This window comes from Aptenodytes patagonicus, chromosome 1 (genome assembly GCF_965638725.1).
Source record: "Aptenodytes patagonicus chromosome 1, bAptPat1.pri.cur, whole genome shotgun sequence".
In the NCBI taxonomy this organism is placed as follows: domain Eukaryota; kingdom Metazoa; phylum Chordata; class Aves; order Sphenisciformes; family Spheniscidae; genus Aptenodytes; species Aptenodytes patagonicus.
Genome location: NC_134949.1, coordinates 207,985,276 through 208,005,697, shown reverse-complemented (window position 1 = coordinate 208,005,697; position 20,422 = coordinate 207,985,276). Strand labels below are relative to the sequence as shown.

The following is a 20,422-nucleotide window of genomic DNA, read 5'->3' as shown; positions in this document are numbered from 1 at the left end:
TAAATCATATGGAACTAAAAAAATTATGTTAAGACATTTCTACACTATTTAGAAAGCTCAGAAATTTAGAACAGAACTAGTAGAGCTGAAATAAATGAAAAAATTCAAGAAACACTTGAAACCACTCTTCTGTATTAGCATAAGTGATCACTTTTCTGTTCAAGAACATTAACAGAAACTTCACACATGCTTTTGAAAAGCAACTTTTTTAGCAGCAGAAACATTTTTATTTGATATCAAAAGCAAGCTCTACAAGCTAGAGTATCTAAATTCATGCAGGCCTACAGCAGCTGCATGCCACACCTTTGCGCAGTAGAAGACAAAATACCTCAATTGTATCTGCTTGCGTTTTTGAAGTTCTTGATTTCGAAGTTCTTCCAAACGCCTCAATTCTTCTTGACGTCGCATGAGATCTAACAGGATTAAAAATGCAATAAAGATAAAAGCTGCCAATCAGCAATGTGACAACACAAAAAATTGCTATTACTGTCAGATTACAGTTCTAATATTCAAGTTTTAAAGAATTTTCTCAATGCATTTAACTAGTTTCTTCCCATAAAGCTAAGTCCACTATATTAAAAAACACACTGGATCCATGGCTCACAGAAACACAAAAAGGTACGGGACTGGCAAAGCCTCCAAAGCGAGTTATGGAAACAGAAATCTGAAGTCCTCAAACAATGAAAAGGAGAAAAAAACTCTCAATCACTTAAATCACATCCTGGTTTTACATCTAGGGCAAGGCATCAATTTTCTCACAATGCTGTGTACTGCTAACTTCAGACTAGCAAGAAAACTAGTGCCATATATATGGGCCTATGCTCTCCACTACCTATTGCAGACCACTGCATGGCACACATCAGAAAAAAGTGGTATGAACTTCAGGTGCATGTAATCTGAGCCTCCACAGAGACTGCTTATAGCAACTTACAAATGACTAATCTTTAACACTACCAGAAAGGAACAGCTGTATCCTCTTAAAAAGCACATAAAATGCTCTTAAAAAGCAGGGCCCAACTAACAGTAATTACTTTTGCAGTACTATTTTCTGACCAGTCATATTACTGATTTTTGCCTGGAAATTTATGCGTTCTTCAATGAATATTAATTCTACCTTTCGTTAGAAAAACATTGTTTGCCTTTTCTATCTTCATAGGATATTGGCCACATGGCATTATTTACAGACACTATGAGGAACATTCCACTATTACATGCCTTTTAATATTCCACACATTTCTCTATGCATTTCTTCACTATTCTAATGAAAGCATCTTTTTAGCTATGCAAACTACTTTCCTCAAACTTGTGTCAGCATATATTATTACAACTTAACCTTTTAGATATTCAAAACCAACTACAATAACCAGTACATTTCACCAAAATATCATGTATGTTTTCTTTTCTAACAGAGAAGATTATCAGATTTTTACTCTCACAGCATCCTTATTGACATTAGAGGTCCGTTCTCAAGCACACTTTGCAGGCTTGCTTTTCCAATCTCTTCTGCAAAATTAACATATTTCACACTTCAGCAGAATATGATTACATTGAAGATTCCCTCAAATCACAAAGTCTGAGGGCTGCTTATTTCCAACAGTGCTTTCCGTAGCAGGCTTGGCCACTGTTATCCTGATACTCAGGGAGCACCACAAGCACACTTTTTCTTTTTTTAGATAACCTTTAGATTATTTCAGAGTACAAGTGCACTTTTTTCTTTTAAAATTAACCTTTAGGTTTTTTCAGGGTATTACTGAGATCAAGAACTGACCCATTCTATGCTCAATGTTGTCCACTGTTGGAAAAGTTGTTTCCTTGTCAGTTCTTTGTTCTTTCAAATTTGTGTAGCATTCCCTTTTTCTTGTGTTAATACACTAGCACAGGATTTCCTACTTTCTCTCTACCACTAATTGCTACAAATTTATCATTTACTGCCCTTCATTCTTAAAGCGTAGAGTCCTACTTTTCCCAGTGTCCTCTTAAATTTTTTTTCACAACATAGTTCTGATTACTGCCTTTCCCAAAATTGTTAGTATTTTGAAGTTCAACATACCAATTTATGATCCAGTACCATTTCACAATGGCAGAATATTGGCACAAAGCCTTACTAGCCAGATGAAAACATAGATCTAGAAGTTCAGGCTGTGCACAGAGCCATTCATATTAAAAGATCTACAATGATGGTAATTCTGGACTGATGTGTGTTGGACACAGGCCCTTTCTCTGAATAGAAAAAAACTGCACTAAAACAGCTGTGAAAGAAAAAAAAGACAGAAAGCATTATTATTAGCTTCTGCACTTTCTTGTGCTTAAAAAAGGGCAAGGTCTTAATTTTATCCTCAACCTGCAGAGCAGAGAGCAGAAGCCGAAAGTGTACTCTCACCTCAGAAGTTACTCCTACAAGCAGGAATATCAAGTCCAAAAAGATTTTTAAGTTGTTTTAAGCTACTGATTTTTCAGGTTCTAAAAATGGAGAACAAATGCCCAGCTTCCCTATAACTGATAAAGAATGAAGCTTCTGGTTAAATTCAGTCACGTTTTCCAGTATTTTCATAAACTATTTAACCACCATTATGAAGGAATATTTACAAAAGTCTGAAGCATACCACCAATATGTAGATCAGAAACATCATGCCGATTTACTTACACATGGAAACACATATTCTGCTCTACAAATTACTCCTGACTCAATCTGTCAAAACATGACAGTTAAAACTGAAAAATTACACATATCAAAAGAATGATGTCTACCTTCAGTATTAATACCACACCACGAAAACCTGAGTACTTAAGCCAACATAATTAAGTCCTACTAGCTCTCATAAAGCAGCAATTTCTACAAAACCTTCACCTGCAGAAGTATATGGACTCTAGTAACCTCACCCTTCCCATCTTCTTTTTAGCTCCTGACAATTAATATACTGTATTTCGTATTTCAGAATAACTATTTCAATACACCTTTAAATCTGTTAACTAAAAATACAAAAATACTAATTCTAGGTTTGGATGCCTCGAAAGTTTCATTGCATCTTTCTTAAAAACCCTGTGATGCAATCTCATTAATATAATTAATATTCTTGGCATGGTCTGAATTTATACCCAGAGACAGTGTTCAGACCAGCAAGATTTAGAAGCAGCTAATGTCTGAAAATAAATACAAGAGAAAAAAAACCCACCTTATTTTCATACACACTGAAGCTGGAGAGTTGATGAGATTAAAACAGAAGGAATGTTTACTAACCCCTAGAGTTTGGCAAATTAAACATCCGTAGGTGCATAGAGAAGTACTCACCAAAGAGAAGTACTCTGTTAACCAAACAGGGAAGGAAGAAACCCTCTTCCTACACTAACAAAAAGCAGGTTTCCTCACTGGAATATTAGCACCACAAGCATTCATATTCTAGTGGCTCTTTAACAGAAAGAGTTAAGTGTAAGAGTAAGGACAGTGTCCTTAAAAGAAACCCTAATATCCACAAAACATACCTAAGCTGTTCTCCCATGGCCACTGTCGTCTTATCTCAGTTTAAAACATAATTAAGGCATGACAATTTAGGAAAAAGTAATCCCTAACCTTCCCGTCAAGTATAGGCAACAGGTGGATAAATTCTAAAAAAAATTATGAGAGTTCAAAACCAGACCATTAGCACTGTCAAATATTAACAACTAGCTAATGGTAAACTTATCCACCCTGTATTTTCAGCATGGAACCATCTTTATCAATATCAAAGTCAAACATATACACAAAATTAAAAATATGTGTCTAATTGAAAAGGGGGGGCTGTACTGTGTATTATAGGCATTGTTGGGTGTCACCAAAGTTAAGTCAGCCTACACCCTGCATCAAAACTGCTTCCATAAAGAAAAAAAGACAGGTCATTGTCATAGGAGACTCCCTTCTGAAAGGAACAAAAGGCCCAATATGCAGACCAGACCCACTTCTTCGGGAAGCCTGCTGCCTCCCTGAGGCCCAGGTTAAAGATGTGAAGAGAAAGCTTCCTACCCTGGTATGGCCCTCAGATTATTATCCATTATTGATTTTTCAGGTAGGCAGCAATGAAGTTGCAACAAGAAGTCTGAGGGCAATCAAGAGAGACTTCAGGGCCTTGGGACGACTGGTTAAGGGATCAGGAGCACAAGTAGTGTTCTCCTCTATCCTTCCAGTTGCAGAGAATGATGAGGGAAGAAATGGGAAGAGCCAGCAGATCATTACCTGGCTCCGAGACCAGTGTCACTGGCAGAATTTTGGGTTTTTTGATCATGGGTCATTTTACGTGACACCAGGCCTGCTGGCAACGGATGGGGGTACACCTGTCTCAAAGGGGGAAAAGGATCTCTGCACAGGAGTTAGCAGGGCTCATTGAAAGAGCTAGATTTGAAGGGGGAAAGGGAGAAAACCAGGCTCACTAGAAATAAGCCTAGGGTCAGCACGCCAACATTTGAGGGATGGTGTGCTAGCGAGGTCCTTTGGTCTGCCTTCTCAGTGGAGGTAGGGGATGGAGATCCATGCGGCAGCAAAGACGCAAGGGTTATTGATGTGTTAGAAACCATGGAAGCGCCTGAGAATGGTCACGCAGGAATTAGGGCTTCTCCCCTCAAAAAGGGGGCGGGATCAATAGCCCAACTGAAGTGCATCTACACCAATGCACCGCAGCATGGGCAACAAACAGGAGGACCTGGAAGCCATTGTGCAGCAGGAAAACTATGATACAGTTGCCATCATGGAAACATGGTGGGATGACTCACACAACTGGAGTGCTGCAATGGATGGCTATAAACTCTTCAGAAGGGATAGGCAAGGAAGGAGAGGTGGTGGGGTAGCCCCGATGTTAGGGAGTGTTTTGACTGTCTAGAGCTTAATGATGGTGACGACAGGGTTGAGTGTTTATGGGTAAGAAAGAATCGGGGGGAAGAACAACAAGGCAGCTATCATGGTGGGAGTCTGTTATAGACCACCCAACCAGGATGAAGAGGCAGACAAACTATTCTATAAGCAGCTGAGAGAAGCCTCACAACCAGATGACTGCTGGAAATACAATACAGCAAAGAGGAAACAGTCTAGGTTCTGGAACATGTCCAAAGAAGAGCAATGAAGCTGGTGAAGGGTCTAGAGCACAAGTCTCATGAGGAGCAGCTGAGAGAACTGGGGTTGTTTAGCCTGGAGAAAAGGAGGCTCAGGGGAGACCTTATTGTGCTCTACAACTACCTGAAAGGAGGTTGTAGCAAGGTGGGTGTCAGTCTCTTCTCCCAAGTAACAAGCAATAGGACAGGAAGAAATGGCCTCAAGTTGTGCCAGGGGAGGTTTAGATTGGATATTAGGAAATTTTTTTTTACCAAAAGGGTTGTCAAACATTGGAACAGGCTGCCCAGGGAAGTGGTTGAGTCCCCATCCCTGGAGGTATTTAAAAGACGTGTGGATGTGGTGCTTAGGGACGTGGTTTAGTGGTGGACTTTGGCAGTGTTAGGTTAATGGTTGGACTCAATGATCTTACGGGTCTTTTCCAACCTAAATGACTAACATTCACATTCTTCACCTGTAAGATATACCTATGCTTACACACAAACCAAATGCTTTAATGTTTTTTGCTTGGAAAATAAACCAAGACACAACTTGACAGTTGTCATTTCAGGTGCTGCAATAACTATTTGGCATTTCAAAACAGTTTTTTTACTGTATTATGCTCTGTATCTCAGTACAAGATCTTATATAAACAGTATGGTTTCACACTGAAAGCAAGCATGCCTATTTAGAAAAAACAGGCTAAGTAAACTTTTTTCCTAATGACAACTTTCAGCTGCAGTAGATTTAAGAATACTACATAAAAAAAGAAATATGCTCCTTTTAATCTCTTTTCCAGTTACGAAAATGTTTTAAAACAGATTTTAAAAGACTGTGTGTTTACATTTAATATATACAAGCATTTAGGTGCTTTAATTCCACCAACTTAGTGAATACCCTAATCCAGCTCATATAGATTTTTTTCAACATCATTCGAGTCAGCAGAAAAAATTAAGATAAACCAGTCTCACACAGGGAAGTCATATTATCAACAAAAATGTCCTTTCTTAAAGAGTAAGCATTAAGTAAAGCCAAATAATTGCAGCAGACAGCTTGTATGAGTTATCTGGGTTTAAGTTTTGAAATGTATCCACTACTTAAACTCTCAAGAAGTTCAAATCCCTTTAAAATGACAAGGTACTCTTATTCAGCCTATCAAGCTAGTTATTGTACTGTCTTATGATCCAACACTCTTAGTGATAAGAATTTTTTTAGGTAGCCATGATCTCCCTTAAATTGAGTTTTTAAAAACACAATACCTCAGTGTTTCATTCATGAAACAAACCTTGCAATCCTTTCTGACAGATCTGCAATGTAATTATACTTTATCCACTCAAGTCTTGCAATTTAGCAGTCATACTGAGGGAACTAAAATCAAGTATAGTTCAATAGTTCTGAACTGGAAAGCAGCAATTGCATGTCCACAGCATTTTGGGGAAAACGTGTTTTGGGGAGAAGGCTAACAAGCAGAAAGTACCAGGTACTTGCCCTGCTACTGTCCTCTCTGCCCAAGACACACAAGCTCCACCCCACTCCATTCTTAAAGATAGGGCTTGAAAGCAATTGCTAGTTTTGCACTAGCAAAAGACAAGATGTCCAAACAAGACAAGATGTCCCCAACACTAGCAGAAGACAAGATGTCCAAACAATTACAAGAGGGATACATGATCTTAAAAAGAACAACTGAAATTCACGTCAACTGTGAGTTTTTTGAGTTGTAACATACATATAATACTATGCGCACATCAGACTTCTCAGCTGGGTTTCAAAGGAAAAAAAAAAGTAACATCTCTACTGTAACATTTAAAATCATACCAGGAGGTGCACAGAACAGCCAAAAGAAGTACAAGCTATCATTTTTTTTCCCTGCACATGGCCCACAAACAGTACTTAGTCCTATCTAGTACCATAAGCAACACCAAAAATGGAAAATAATTTTACTGATGAGTGTGAAGCTACCATTCAATTTTTTTACATAAACTTAAACTAGACAAATTTAAAAAGTGAAGAAAACAGACCTACACAATCACCCCTTTCTCAGTTTCTTAATCCATCTCTGCAAATCATCAAGGAACATGTGTAAGAAGAAACATTACTTCCTTTTTCTCAGTTCAATGCACTTAATTAAATAGCGTCTGGCAAAATCTCTAAGTTTAACATACAGCTTAATATGCTACACAAAGAAAATCTGTGACAAAACAAATTTAATACTAGTAGATTATCTGATTTTACCTTGCCTCATCAGCATTAGCTGATGCTCATGTCTAGCTGCTTCCATTTCTGCCTCTAGTTTCTCTTTGGCTTCTCTAATGTTCCTGTCAACCTGTTCACGCTGTTGCTTTTCCATCTCATCAAGAGCCTTCCACCGTGAAGCATACTCAAACTCAAATGTTCCAGGCTGAGCAAAACGTGGAGGCTGTTCTCTTTCCCTAATAAAAATTTTGCAGTTAAAATGTACAGAAGGACACATTTAGATCAACAGCTGCAACAGCCAAGGAATTTATAAACAATCACTTCAAATGTAGATCTGACTTCAGATCAACCTGTCAGATGACTACATTCTAAATCAGTCAAAGCTTAATTCAGCTGTCAAGACAAGTAATATGATCAGCGAAATTGTCCAAATAAAGATCTGTTCAATTTATATAATTTTAAGATAAAAATTCATATTTACATCAGTACGAAATACTAAGCTGCAACACTAGATTAACTGTGTTCAGCCTTCTAAAGCAAGCAATTTATAAAGCCAGTTATTTTAATAAATATCAAAGCTTACTAGACAGCTCAGAATATTAGCCAGAATCTCTAAACATTAAAAGGTGCCAACATTTTATTTCACATTCTAACACTAATATTATAACTAACAGTGACACATTTTTAAAAAGTTATATTCTACAGCCTTACCAGAATAAGCATTTTAGCTTCAAGCAACATGATCTCTAAATGGCAATCAAATTTCAATATTAAAAATTAATATTATCAGATTAGGTGACTTCTCTTCCACCTCATGATCAAGACTCACTTTCTCGTGTTATGCTCAAAATTTTATCTGAAATATGGAAGCTGCAAAGATTTACACCCACTGACTTTACAAACAGCTAAGGGGCTATTTAGAGAACAAAAAATCTGTGGGTGTACAAATCTCTGCAGGATTAGACCACACCCCTAATCCATAAAAGACTCTAGCCTGGCTGGCAACAAGCTCCAGCTGATTTCAGTGTAGGCCAGGAATCTATCTACTTTAGTAAATGCACAGAATGTTAAACCAACAAGTCAAGTCTGAGTTTTACTATGATTAGGAAATCTTGGCAAGGTCCTATTTAATCCTTTGACACAGAACAGCACAACATACGAAACACTACTTCCTGTTACACAAACTCAAAAATAAAAATTAGCGTGTATTTACCAAGCTAAGTAACATAAATCATGTTTTATAAAATAAAGCTGAACGCAACTTACTTGTGATACTGTTGTGTTTTTTGCATTAGCTTCTCTGGGAGCCCATCTTCATCATCAAATTGCTCCATTGGTTCTACAACAACAGGTCGAGGTGTTCTGGAAGACAGTTTCAATTGAATAACTGAATTATAAATGAAGCAGTTATTTTAGTATTTTGAGGAACACTCCAGAAAGCTAACATATGTTATCTGTAATTCCTGTATCTTGCAAATTCTTCTTAATTCGCAGAATTCTAATGAATCCTGATCTTAAGAATTATCTTTGAAAATAAGTATTTCTACACCCAAAAGCAGTTATTCTGCCTAGAAACGACAATTTACTTGATGTAGTTCTGTTTGCTATGAAGTATTTAAAGATTTAAAAAAAAAAAAAAACCTCAAAACCATCTACAAACAATTACAAAATATTTAGGAAGGAACTACCTTTTGGTTTTCATCACTGAGGCAACACAGGGGCCATGATTATATTGGGAAAGCACCAAACAAACCCAAAACAGAGCAACACAACCTATTCATATTTCCACAGAATATTAAAAGTTACTTTTGAAAATTACTCTACAATTGAAAACAGCTTGATAATTTGGCATTAATATTCCAGTGATAATTAGAAAAACATTTCTGCTTATTTAAAACCCATTCTTTGAACAACCATACTCTCACAAATCAGAATCCTAATTTATCTTTGAAAATACCTTCCTTGAATTCTCATTATCTATAGTAATCAAGAGGCAAGCATTAGCCAGTACTGCCAAGGATAGAAGTATAAGGATCCTGAATTGATTAAAAAGCTCTCCGCATCAGCCTTGGAAGCATAGCCTATAACACACACCTTAAAGCGACAAGAAAAGAGCTAGAGACGCTATTTTTAAAATGCCAGTGCTTATTTATTGTGTTCCACACCTTTATTTCACTTTGCAGATCTTTTCACAGAAAAAAAATCAATATATTTTAACAACATCAACAGCTGAAAAAGAAAACTTTGGGCATCGAGTGCAGATTAAAGAGATGAAGTCTGGAATCACAGAGCACAACTCAGCAACTGTTTCTCCTGATGTTATCTGCGTGGCAATTGCTGGCAGTTCTGTTATTTAAACGCAACTGAACTGTGGTGTTAACAAGTTATAATTTAAAACAACAATTTTAAATCTCTAAATTAACGTTTCAGATGTCTAGTTTTGATATATTTAGCCCATGAATTGAAAGATTTTCTTCTGATCAGGCAAAGAGTTTTCAGCTAAAAATATAAAATTTTAGATTGTGAAGCAAAACATCAAAGTATCATGGCAGCAGATTCATGCTAATTATCTTTGCAACTGCGCGTTAGGGAACATGTCAGCCACCTAAGCAAGATAAAGATTAAGTGCTTTTTATTCACTCAGGCCATGGTTAGATGGGTCGTTTCAATCCAACGAACCTATCCAGCTGGTAAAACAAGAATACCCTCCCCTTAGCTTCCTTTTCACTGCCACACCTCTCATGCCAAGAATAGCATTCATGTCACACTGAACTAGATTAGTTCCCTGGTTTGGCTCACCATGCTTCCATTCAAATACTAATGCCAAGAAAACCCAGGGGATAGGAACAAATTGCTGGCACCTACTGATAACAGTAAAGATGTATTCAGATTGAATTTACTACGTAGCTACCAGGTCAGTTCAGTGGCACACAAGATTTATGAGATTATCATGAGAAAGAGGAGTTCCAGACCCTGTCCCCACCTGCAATCTCCTCCTGGCAACCTTTTCTCCTGCCTTATCTTTTGCTGGACCTGATGTTCATAGCACTCATGTTAGCAAGCACCTTCATGTGCTTAAACAGCCAAAAATGAACCCAACAAAAACAGCTGAATACTTTTCCGTTGTTTTAGCAAGCACAAGTGGCTTATGGAAGTATCTGAAAGTTCTCAATCGGATAAATGATCAACAGCACAGCCAGGGTAGGAAGAGAAAAAGAACTACAAGTTCCCCAATTTGATGGCAGCAAGCTTCCATGCTGTGGAACCACAGCCTTATTTTCCCAAATGAGAATCAGAAAAATAAAAAAAAATCCTGAATATCTATCATTTCACACAGTCTTTAAGAAAACATTTGAAAATGTCACTAGTGAATGTGTTAAAGCACAGCAGTTAACAACTCTTTTCAGCAAGTACAGAAATAAGAGGTGCAAGAGAGAAGTGCTGTAATTTGCAAGCTCGCTTGCCCTTGAAATAGAAAGTTTTCCCGAGATCATTGCCATAAACTTCTGCAGAATCTAAGTCATCATTTTCAAAAAAAAAAAAAAAAAGGTACTTCTGGCCTTTCAAGCCACAAATACAACTTGTGAGATAGAAATAAATGCAGGAAGACTTTCCTGAGTTTACAGAAATATGAGCAACATAGTGCACTTTTCTGCTAAGAAACAGGAATATTATTTTGTCACATTGTTACCGGGATCAAGAAGAGTGCAATCAATGAAAATAAAGTGTCACTAGAAAAAGCCTTACTATATAGACAAGGAAAAGCAAAATGTTGCTATCAGACTCTAATATGGTAATTACAAGTCTTATAAACAGTAAGCAGAAAAAGATGGTTTTCCTCACAAAAAAAAATTAGGAGTATTTGAGGTATTCATGTAAAACACCTTAATTTCTCACCTCGTGGCTTTCATAATTTTAAAATAAAGTAAGAACTACGGAATACTCATGAATGCAGTTTTCTTTCACACCAGAAATATATACTCACACAAATTCAAACAAAAGCCTGTGAACTTACGTTGTTAACAAGAATGCCCCATCACTGCATCTTTCTAGAGCTTTCCGTGCTGGAGGTTTTGCTGCAAACTCTACGAAACCTTTTCCTGTAGCTCTGCCACGATCATCTACTACAACAACAGCTCTTTCCACTGGCCCAAATTGAGAGAATGCTTGTTCCAGCAGCTCATTAGAAACCACAGGTGAAAGATTCTTGACCGTTAGGGCAGCTCCATGTGTAGCAAATCGAATTCGAAGTGGTCTGCTCTTCAAAATAGTACCATCAAGTTCTGCCTTTGCTATTTCAGCCAGTGTCCTAGATTCCTTTTTCAAGATATAAAATATTTTATATATTTTATTTTCAAAGACAACAGATATCACTTTTGTGGTCGTGTCGTTCCCCACCCCTGCCCCGTCGTCCCGTTCCGCCCCCCCCCCCCGAAAAGTAGCAAATTTTTTTTCCTTAACTTGAGCACATTAGCATCAGGGTCATTCAACTCTTCGCCCTCCCTTCCAAACCCCAAAAGTTCCTGTCCACTGATTGAAAAAAAACATGCATTTGTCATCCCCTATGATTTATTCTAAAAAACGACATAGACAAAAAATTTTGTTGCATATCAGAGGACTTAACAAATTCTCATTATGATGGATACGTTTGCGCTGCTCTGTAAAGGCTTTCAGCAGAGTTGAAAACGTGATGCTTTTTCACATTTACCAACTCAAATGTTTATATTCTGCATCCCTAGCTCCATATAATAGGAAATAGTATTTTCAAAGATTACACTACAGGATCTAAGGTGTTTTGGGTTTTGGTTTGGGGTTTTGTTTTGTTTTTAAATAAGTGAAAATATCACACTTGCTCATTACCACTGCTAGATGAACTCTCAATGGATGTCCAATTCGAATTTCATCAACAAATGATGAAATTACCTTCTTTGCTCATGTATTCATTCTTCTCACATTTATGGGCTTTCTGCACCCACATCCATGAGACAGTTTGCATCAATAACTGCCTTTTTTCTCATTTCAGAGATTTTCACCGAGTTTGATACCTGCAATCCCTTACATTTAAAGAAATTATTCTTCAGATCATGGCCATTTTCTCCACAGTTCAACTGACTAGGTAAGTTGTTAAAAAATAACGTATTCCCTAAACATAATGGAGAAGGGAAGTTCAGATAAAAGCTATATCTAATCTATATCACATACAAAATTGAGTAATGACATGCAAATATATCACGCTTCCTCCAGAAAAGTGCTATTTCAGGCTGGAGGATTCTCAGGGTAAAAGATGTACAGCAGAATGCCACAACCACTTATCTTTAAGATGACAATCAAAAAGAAAAAAATCCTAACCAGTAAAATGTATGGAAAAAGCATAACTAGAAACACCCAAAGTACTCTAAAGCTATTCCCAGAATGATACAAATCAGTGCATTCTAGACATGGCAGTCATGAAAACTAATCCTGCACATTAAATTTACATTTAAATACAGTATCATAAGCTTTACAGATGATTCCTTTTTTGCATGCTCGCTTGAGCATATTCGATCGAATACTGCATTATGTCTAAAAATCTAGTCTTATCTGGACACAAGTAATGTAAACAACCCAAGGTCCCATTTCTTTGCAATTCTAAGATTACATGTTCCGTTGTCACGATGTGTGAGCAGTGGTATTTCGAAACAATCCTGTCCAGTCTTTAAAATTAACTGTGTTTTCATAGACCAAACCTATACTCATAATGAACTGTACAGGCTGAAATTTGCTTCTGCACAAAGAAGGATTTTTTTCTAGTCCTAAAGTACGATAAATTCTCCTGGTTAAATAAGGAAAGCCTTTACACAGGTATTACACGAACAAAGCAGATCGCGCAATCACATCTTTCATTCACTGAAGAGTAACAGGCTGCAGGAGTATCCGTGGTAGCAGCACGTAAACGGCACTGGTGGAGGGGCCCTAAAACCAGCGGAGTACCGCGTAGTGAGGTGGGAACCTAACGCGAGGGGCTGGGAAGGCTGCTCACAATGCAGGCCTCTGGCTTGGATGTATGGAGGCAAATAGGGGAGGGGGGGGAAGGAAGAGGAAGCTAAGGAAACAGCGCTAGCAGCAAGGAGAAAGAGAGAGAAAGAGGGGCAGCTACTATCTTTTTTTACACCCGCCCTACAAGGAAAGGCGGGTGGGGAGGGGGAGAGAAGGAAAGGAGTCTCCCGCTTGCAAAGGCAGCCCCTGCGTTACGGGGCAGCCAGAGAGGCTCGCGCGAATCCTCACCAGGCGAATGAAGCCAAAGCCACGGTCCCGATTGATGAAGACCTCGCTAGGCTCCCCATAGCGCTCGAAGAGGCGCTTGAAATCTTCCTCGGTGATATCAGTAGGCAGATTCCCCACGAACAGCCGGCAGCGCTGCGTGTAGCTCTTCTCGCCAGGTTTGAGAAAGCTTTTGATATCGATGGTGAACCCAACCTCCTGCTCTTCATCTCCACCTTCTTTGCTCGGCACCAGCGCCATGGCCGCCGATGCCTCACTCTCCGTTTCTAGGCCCCGCAATCCCTTCAGGTTGCCGCCGCCGCCACCCCCCACCATGCCCAGCGGCGCCGCTGGGGAGCTATTCTCGATCCGTACTTGCTTCAAGTTCCTATTCGCTGCCATATTCAGACCTCGCTCCTTTCTCGCTGGTTTTCTCGGGCGACGCGGACCCCGGTTCAGCAACCACCACCTCCGACCCTCAGCCAATTCAAAATGGCGCCGCCGCCAACCTCGACGAGTTGTAACGTCCCTGAGGAAAGCCCCGCCCACCATCGCCCGCGCTGCCTTCCCCGCCACTGCTCCTGCTCGTTGCTGGGCGCGGGGAGGGGTGCGTGCATGCGCCGTCCTGCGCGGCGGTGGGAAGGCTGTGGGGGTGGACTGTGTGCCTATGGCGTCCTGCTTGCGCCCGGGCACCGTTGGTCCCTTTCAGCTCCGGCGTGCAGGCGAACCTGCCTCAAACCGCGAGAGATCGGCCTTTGTGTCTGCAGAGACAGATGCGTTCCAGCGGGCTGCACTGTCTGAGAGGATAACCCGCCCAGAAGCTTCCCTGTTGCTCCTTGCTAGCTCGGCTCCCTCGGTGCATGACTCGCGCGTACAGAGAGCAGCCGCAAACGCAACCATATTGGATTAGAGTAGTGGTCTCGGGAGCGTTCAGATCCTGCGAGCTCCGCGACAGTCCGTCCCCAGGCAGAAGAACCCCTTGTTGCGGTCTCCCCTGAGGGAAAGGCAGGCAGGCGGGGTGCCCTAGTGGGGTGTCTGGTCGCTGCGGGAGAGGGAGGCAGGCATAATATGAGGGACGCTGAGGCGGCTGCAGGGGAACAGCACGGGGGAAGGAACGCCCGAGCACTGCGGAATGGCACAGGAGGCGAGAGGGAGGACCTGCAGACAGCACAGGAAAAGTGTTCACCGAGTTAGATGTGGGAGACAAATCTGAGTGGAGAGAGGCCTTGTTACATCTGCTGCTCACTGAACAATTTCCTACAGGGCAACAGGTTTCATTATAAAGGTGATGACTTTCTTCACAGAGGTGTGAAGTCAAACGTTTCCTTCCTTGGGCACTCCTTCTTGTAGCTAGGACTATGTGTGTCTCATCTGCAGCACAAGACTACGGTTTTCTCTATGCCTGCCGGATGCCCAGTTGCTTGGTTTGATCTGTGTGCTTCAACCAGTAATTCAACTGATGCATGGTTTCTCAGACAAAGAGCTCATTAGTCTGCCTGGGGCCTCATAGAAGGCCTGATAATCAGTTCTTGGCTCATTACCAGAATAGCCTGAGTGCTTCAGGTGCCCATGTAGCTTTGCATCATGCAGGGGAACTCCTAGACAACAGAGCAAGACTTCAGGAGAAAATAACTGTATGATTTGTTTTATTAATACAACTATAGCACTGAAAAAGTCCAGACAATCTCATGTGGTTAATAGTTACTTCAGCTAGTGCATGGCACATACTGTTCTTTTGAAAAAGCAATGTCAAGCATGATATTCAAGAAAAAGTTAATTCTACAACAGCATGAATCCATTGCTCAGGGATTTCCCTGTCCATTGGGGAATACTTTAGGTTCCTCTGTCTTGTTTTTCCATTTGAGGTACACGAAAGATCTCAGTCTCTTTCCTCCTATCTCTGAGCTTGTACCAGGATCTAGAGAAAACATGAGCTCCCAGGCAGCATGTATTATTACTTTATCAGCCCACCTGTTTCTGAAGCAGACTCATGGGTGTAGGGCATTGAACTGAACCCTGATTTAAACCTCTGAAAATCAGAAAATACAGACGGTAGAGGAAGGATATCTACTCACAGCAAAGGCAGCAAGTCAGGCAGTGTAGGAACATGAGGGAGGTGTTAGAGTAGCAGTACAGGATCCCTAAACCTTACTCACCTTGACTGTCGGAAGAGCTATGGTCTGTAGTATATTTAGGATTCAATAACAAGTGTTAAGACAAAAAAGGAACAACTAACAGCAAACGGATAGCTTTTTAAAACTGGTAAGGATGTAAAGGGAGTGAAATACATATTAGAAATGACATGACTATACATTGTAGAGAGTGAAAGCTCAGTAGATGGGAAAAGGGAGATGCGTAGTAGTCTGCTTGTTAAGTTATTGCCAGTGCTGTGTAATAAAATTGCCATGGTTTTCAGACACAGCTTTCCAAATCAGGTTAGTAGTAAAAGCTACAACCATTTAAATATACAACCATGATTTCCTGTGTACTATAAAAAAGTCAATAGGAGGAGCAAGGAGTATTTACGAATTCCATACTGTTCTTACCTTTCCTTAGCTGTAGCAACGTCTGAATAATAAATGATAGTCCAGTAAAATAGATCAATAAAATTCCAACTTCCAGAAACAAGAAAATTATGAAAATATCTGCAGAAAAAGAGAAATATATATTTAATATGCTCATGCATAGCTTACCTTCATTACAGACTAACAGTATAACCGTAGTGCACATATTTGCACTGTTTTTAAACTTTGTTGAGCAGGAGCAATTTGCACATGCCCTACAGTCAAACATTTTAGGGCGATGTACAAAAAGAACCTGATATCTACTATGGTCAATCACTTCCTCACCTTCATTTACAATATATTATTTCACATTTTACTCATTCATCAGGACAACCCCAGATAGTTCATCTCCTACCTAACTGCCCGGTCTCTTTGTGGCTCAATGATTGCTACACCTTGCCACTGACACGAGTTAACAAAAAAACATTTTGAAAGGAGGCAAAATGGATCCCTTGAAGTTCTTGTTCCAATGCTTTCCTTCTGTTATAAACATCCACTTAAATTTCTATGATTTACTAATAGCAACTCATATCACGGGAGGAGTTCTGCTAGACTGTTCCAGCCACTTTCCCTAAGTTTAGTATTTAATACTTTGAATGCAGCTGAACTACATGAGAGTAATTTCACAAGAGTGGGAGAATAATAGTTACGATCACATAGTAATTTGCTTTCACTCTGTAATTTTTGAGGGGTTTTTTTTTGGAAGCCTGAATTTATTCAATTTGGCATTCAAAAGGCCACAACAGACAACCCTAATTTTGTGCTAACAAAGTCTGTTTTGTCCTGGAATTTGTTTTAAGACCTTAAAAAGATCACAACTTCTTGTATTGGTAATATACTGCCTTTACATGTACTACCAGACTCCCTTTTCTGACTCATGTATAGCCTTGGATTATGATCCTGCAAATGGTTGTGTATTTAAATTTATTAGGATAAATACAATATTCTGCATATGGACGACTGTCTGTAGTACAATCACTGATCCTCTAAGGACAAGAACATTTCAGTGGCAAAAAACGAGCAGAATTGTGAAAATCCCCAGTATTTTTCATGTTGTTTGCTACAGAGAAAGGTTCTGTTTGGTGTATGCTAAAGTGTTAACGCTATCAAGAGTTTTGGGTGTATTTCCAAAACACACACCATCCAGCCATGTGCTGTATGAGACACAGTCAGAAGCAACTGTTCCAGCTTTTAATTTTCTGTATCGCAGCATTACTTCCCTACCAAATAGCAGGATCCTGCTGAAAATCATGGAGGCATCAGACCTCTAAAAGAAAGTCATGAGAGCTTTTATATGCTGCAAACTTGTAAATGTTACATATCTTGATCTGCAAATAAAAATCCCAAACTATTTGTATTTACCCTTGAACAACTTCAAAGTGATTGCTCAGATAACAGCACTCCAGTGGTGATAGCTGTATTAGTGCTGAAGTCGGCTTCTCAACAGAGGCAGTTGTGGCTTACTGCTCAACACATCTCTGGACTCCCAGGTTTATTTCTTTTTATTTCCTAGAATCTGCAATGAGTCATGGTTAGGATCAGTACTTGTAACTCAAGCTACAGCGGAAGATCATGACAGAATGTATCAGGGAGCACTAGAACTGAGAGGTAAATTAGGGCACGGAGGGGAGTGCTCCATTTGGGAGGAGGGGAGAAACAAGGGAAAGCATGAAATTCTGCACTGAAAAAGTAGGGAATGCAGTAGGCAGTGGTTGATGGCCTGAGGTTGGGATCCTATTCAGAAGTGCAGGGGCAGGGAACTGAGGCATACTTCTGTGCATGACCTGACACAGGTGGGAGCTGCTGCTGCTTTTCATCTCTTGCCATTAAAGACAGCGTTTGCCTGCAGTATTACTCATGGCAATATCTGGACAAATTAAGCTTAGGGTAGGTTTTGGTCTCCACTACTGAGCTTTTCTTACAAAGATAAATGGGCTAAGAATATTAAAAACATTAGCTGTCATAGCTGTGCCAGCAAGCCTGATGTTATAACGGTGTGGAGAAAAAAGTGCTTAATGCAACCTGAAGAAGTGATGCATGCTTTTTAATTATCTGAGGATGACCTCATTATGCTACTACTCGGGCATTAAGAGCGGTTACAAGATAATGTCATTGCAGTGCCATCTGGTGACAAATACTGGAATTATCACTAGAACTTTAATAGAATAAATCAAGTGAAAATAAAGATGGAAAACCAACAATAAAATTATCTCTCTGGTCCCAGATGAACAGGATGACTTGGATTTTCTATTTTTAAACCTGGTGGGCAGGCCTCCTTTCTCTGTTCTCCTCAATAATAGCATAATTCAACAAGATATGTTCATTGTTTTTACATGGAGAGAAATGTGTATGATCACATTTATAAAATAATCTGTAAAACCTAACCTAATATGGTTAGTAGTCACCTATATGCATGCCATATTAATAGATTTTTTACGTGAATGAAAATCAGTATTTCAGAATTTTCTGAGTATGACAAGTCAGTGTTATTCTTCAAAACAACACTGGTCTCAAGGAAACAAGGACTGAAAATATAAGAAAATATATTTGTCTGTGAAAATGTACTTGTCGGATGGACATTTAGGCTCGACAAAAGTTACCTAACTTTTCCAAAGCTACTTTCTCCATTAATATAACCAATGCATACAATGCACTTCATTTTGAATATTTTTCAGCATACTGTCTTTGCCTATTCTGTAGAAGAGTGACAGTGAACTACTAAGGCAAGCAGGAAGTTAAAGCCTTAAGGAAGTATTCCCCAAATATATTCAGCCCTTAATTTATGTCTAAACAATCATTCGGTGTGCTGTCAGCACATCAGGCAGTAGACCTTCCTGACAGACAGTCCCTGGGATTAGGGTAGGAAGAAGAAGCAGTTTGTGTGGAATGGTTAAAGTGACTGGGAGAGACCCAAAAGAGCTGAGCTCCTAGCCCTGAAAGAAAGCAGTACCACAAACATGTTTTATTCAGGCCATTTTCTTCCGAGCAGTTTAACACAAACTCGGGCAGTTGCAATTTACCACCAAGCTGGGCAATTAGCCCAACCAAAATAGCCCGCAGGCCCCAGAGGCCTTCCCCTTTGCACTTCCCACTGGGTGTATTTGTCTTTCTCTGGCCTCAGGAAGCCTCCCTCTTCCTCTGAAGTCCTACCACGACACAGACACATGGTGTGCAGACAAACTTTAACCGCTCTCTGATGCTTTAACCCTGATATGAGCTGATGAAAACTGCACTACCAAATCACAAAACCACCTGCTATTCTTTATCCCATAATTTGTGCACCATGAAAAGGATCCACCACTAGTCTATCTGTGGTTATGGCCTCTACACAGCAGCTACCATCCAAATAACCACACACTAAGGTCATGGAAACAATCTTTGCAGTGCAATCACCGAAAACTGAGCCATGCCATTGATACAGTACTAGGTACTTAAAAATACTAAACCCCACACCCATCAGGTATTTTCTTCCTCAGTACTTGTGACACCATTTATGATGCAGAAAGAATTTGTTGTTGGGAACACGTGAGTAAGGGAAGAGCACTGGGTTGAAGATGAGTAGGCTACCAACTGTTGAGGATGAACCCTGTTAAGTAGCACAGATCCTGATGCAGACCTAACACCTCTCCTCTGATCCATGGTGAATTTATGTACAGGTAGTAGGGAGTGTTGACCCGCCACATCTGGAGCATGGGTTCACAGAGGAGTGGAGGCCTGTGGCATTGCACTGAGAAGATGTGATAAGCAGCTGTTGGTCCAAAAGACAATTATGAGAGTATCACAGTAAATGTGTGAAACTTAGCATAGCTGGAAACATGGGACAGGCTGAAGATGCTGTTAACATCTAATTCTCAAATGTTAGATAAGCAGGAGACATGCCTGGCAATTAGATCATTGATATGGAGGTAAGGGGGTTCCAAGCACTGCCTATCTCAGCTTCTTTTCATGAAGACTTTTTTGGGGATAGTGGGCAATTCTTTTCAGTGCTTCTCTATGGCCCTAATGATTCTGAGCAAGAGATTTCACTGCGTTAGCAGGCAAAAAAGAAGCTGGGGTTTGAATGAGCTCCCTATGAACCGTTTCCCTTATTAAAGTGATGGAGTCATAGTCTGCACATATGGTGATCTAGTAGCAGTTCTCACAGTATGCTTAAGATACATTTCCACAAGCAACTGAGCTGATCTAGTAGTTCATTGTCACCAAAATGGGGGAGTAAACACTCCCTTCTTTCCGCTACTGCTTCTCTCTTCCTTACTTTCCTCTCACCTTTGGCCATAGAGTGTCCCCCTCCTTGTGCTGGCTTGTGTGCTCAGCAGACCTTTCCATGATCCAGTTAGCTCACTAACCAACAGAAAACTTGACACTTTTATAC

The 20,422-nt window shown here is 39.9% G+C and overlaps 1 protein-coding gene across 4 annotated transcripts in view; it reads right to left on the bottom strand.

Annotated features, from left to right (window-relative positions):
• The window catches only part of PSPC1 (paraspeckle component 1), a 67,315-nt gene extending 53,331 nt beyond the window's left edge, over positions 1–13,984 (bottom strand). For all 4 annotated transcript variants that reach the window (XR_012994415.1, XR_012994416.1, XR_012994417.1 and 1 more), the window contains exons 1-5: positions 13,511–13,984; positions 11,262–11,563; positions 8,513–8,608; positions 7,286–7,482; positions 329–413 (exon numbers count right to left, since the gene is read on the bottom strand). Coding sequence is in view for 1 of the 4 variants with exons in the window: in XM_076328150.1 (XP_076184265.1) it covers positions 329–413; positions 7,286–7,482; positions 8,513–8,608; positions 11,262–11,563; positions 13,511–13,888 (1,058 nt within the window). In the remaining 3 variants the exon portion in view is untranslated. The remainder of the gene's footprint in view (positions 1–328; positions 414–7,285; positions 7,483–8,512; positions 8,609–11,261; positions 11,564–13,510) is intronic.
• Between the last annotated feature and the right edge of the window lie 6,438 nt (positions 13,985–20,422).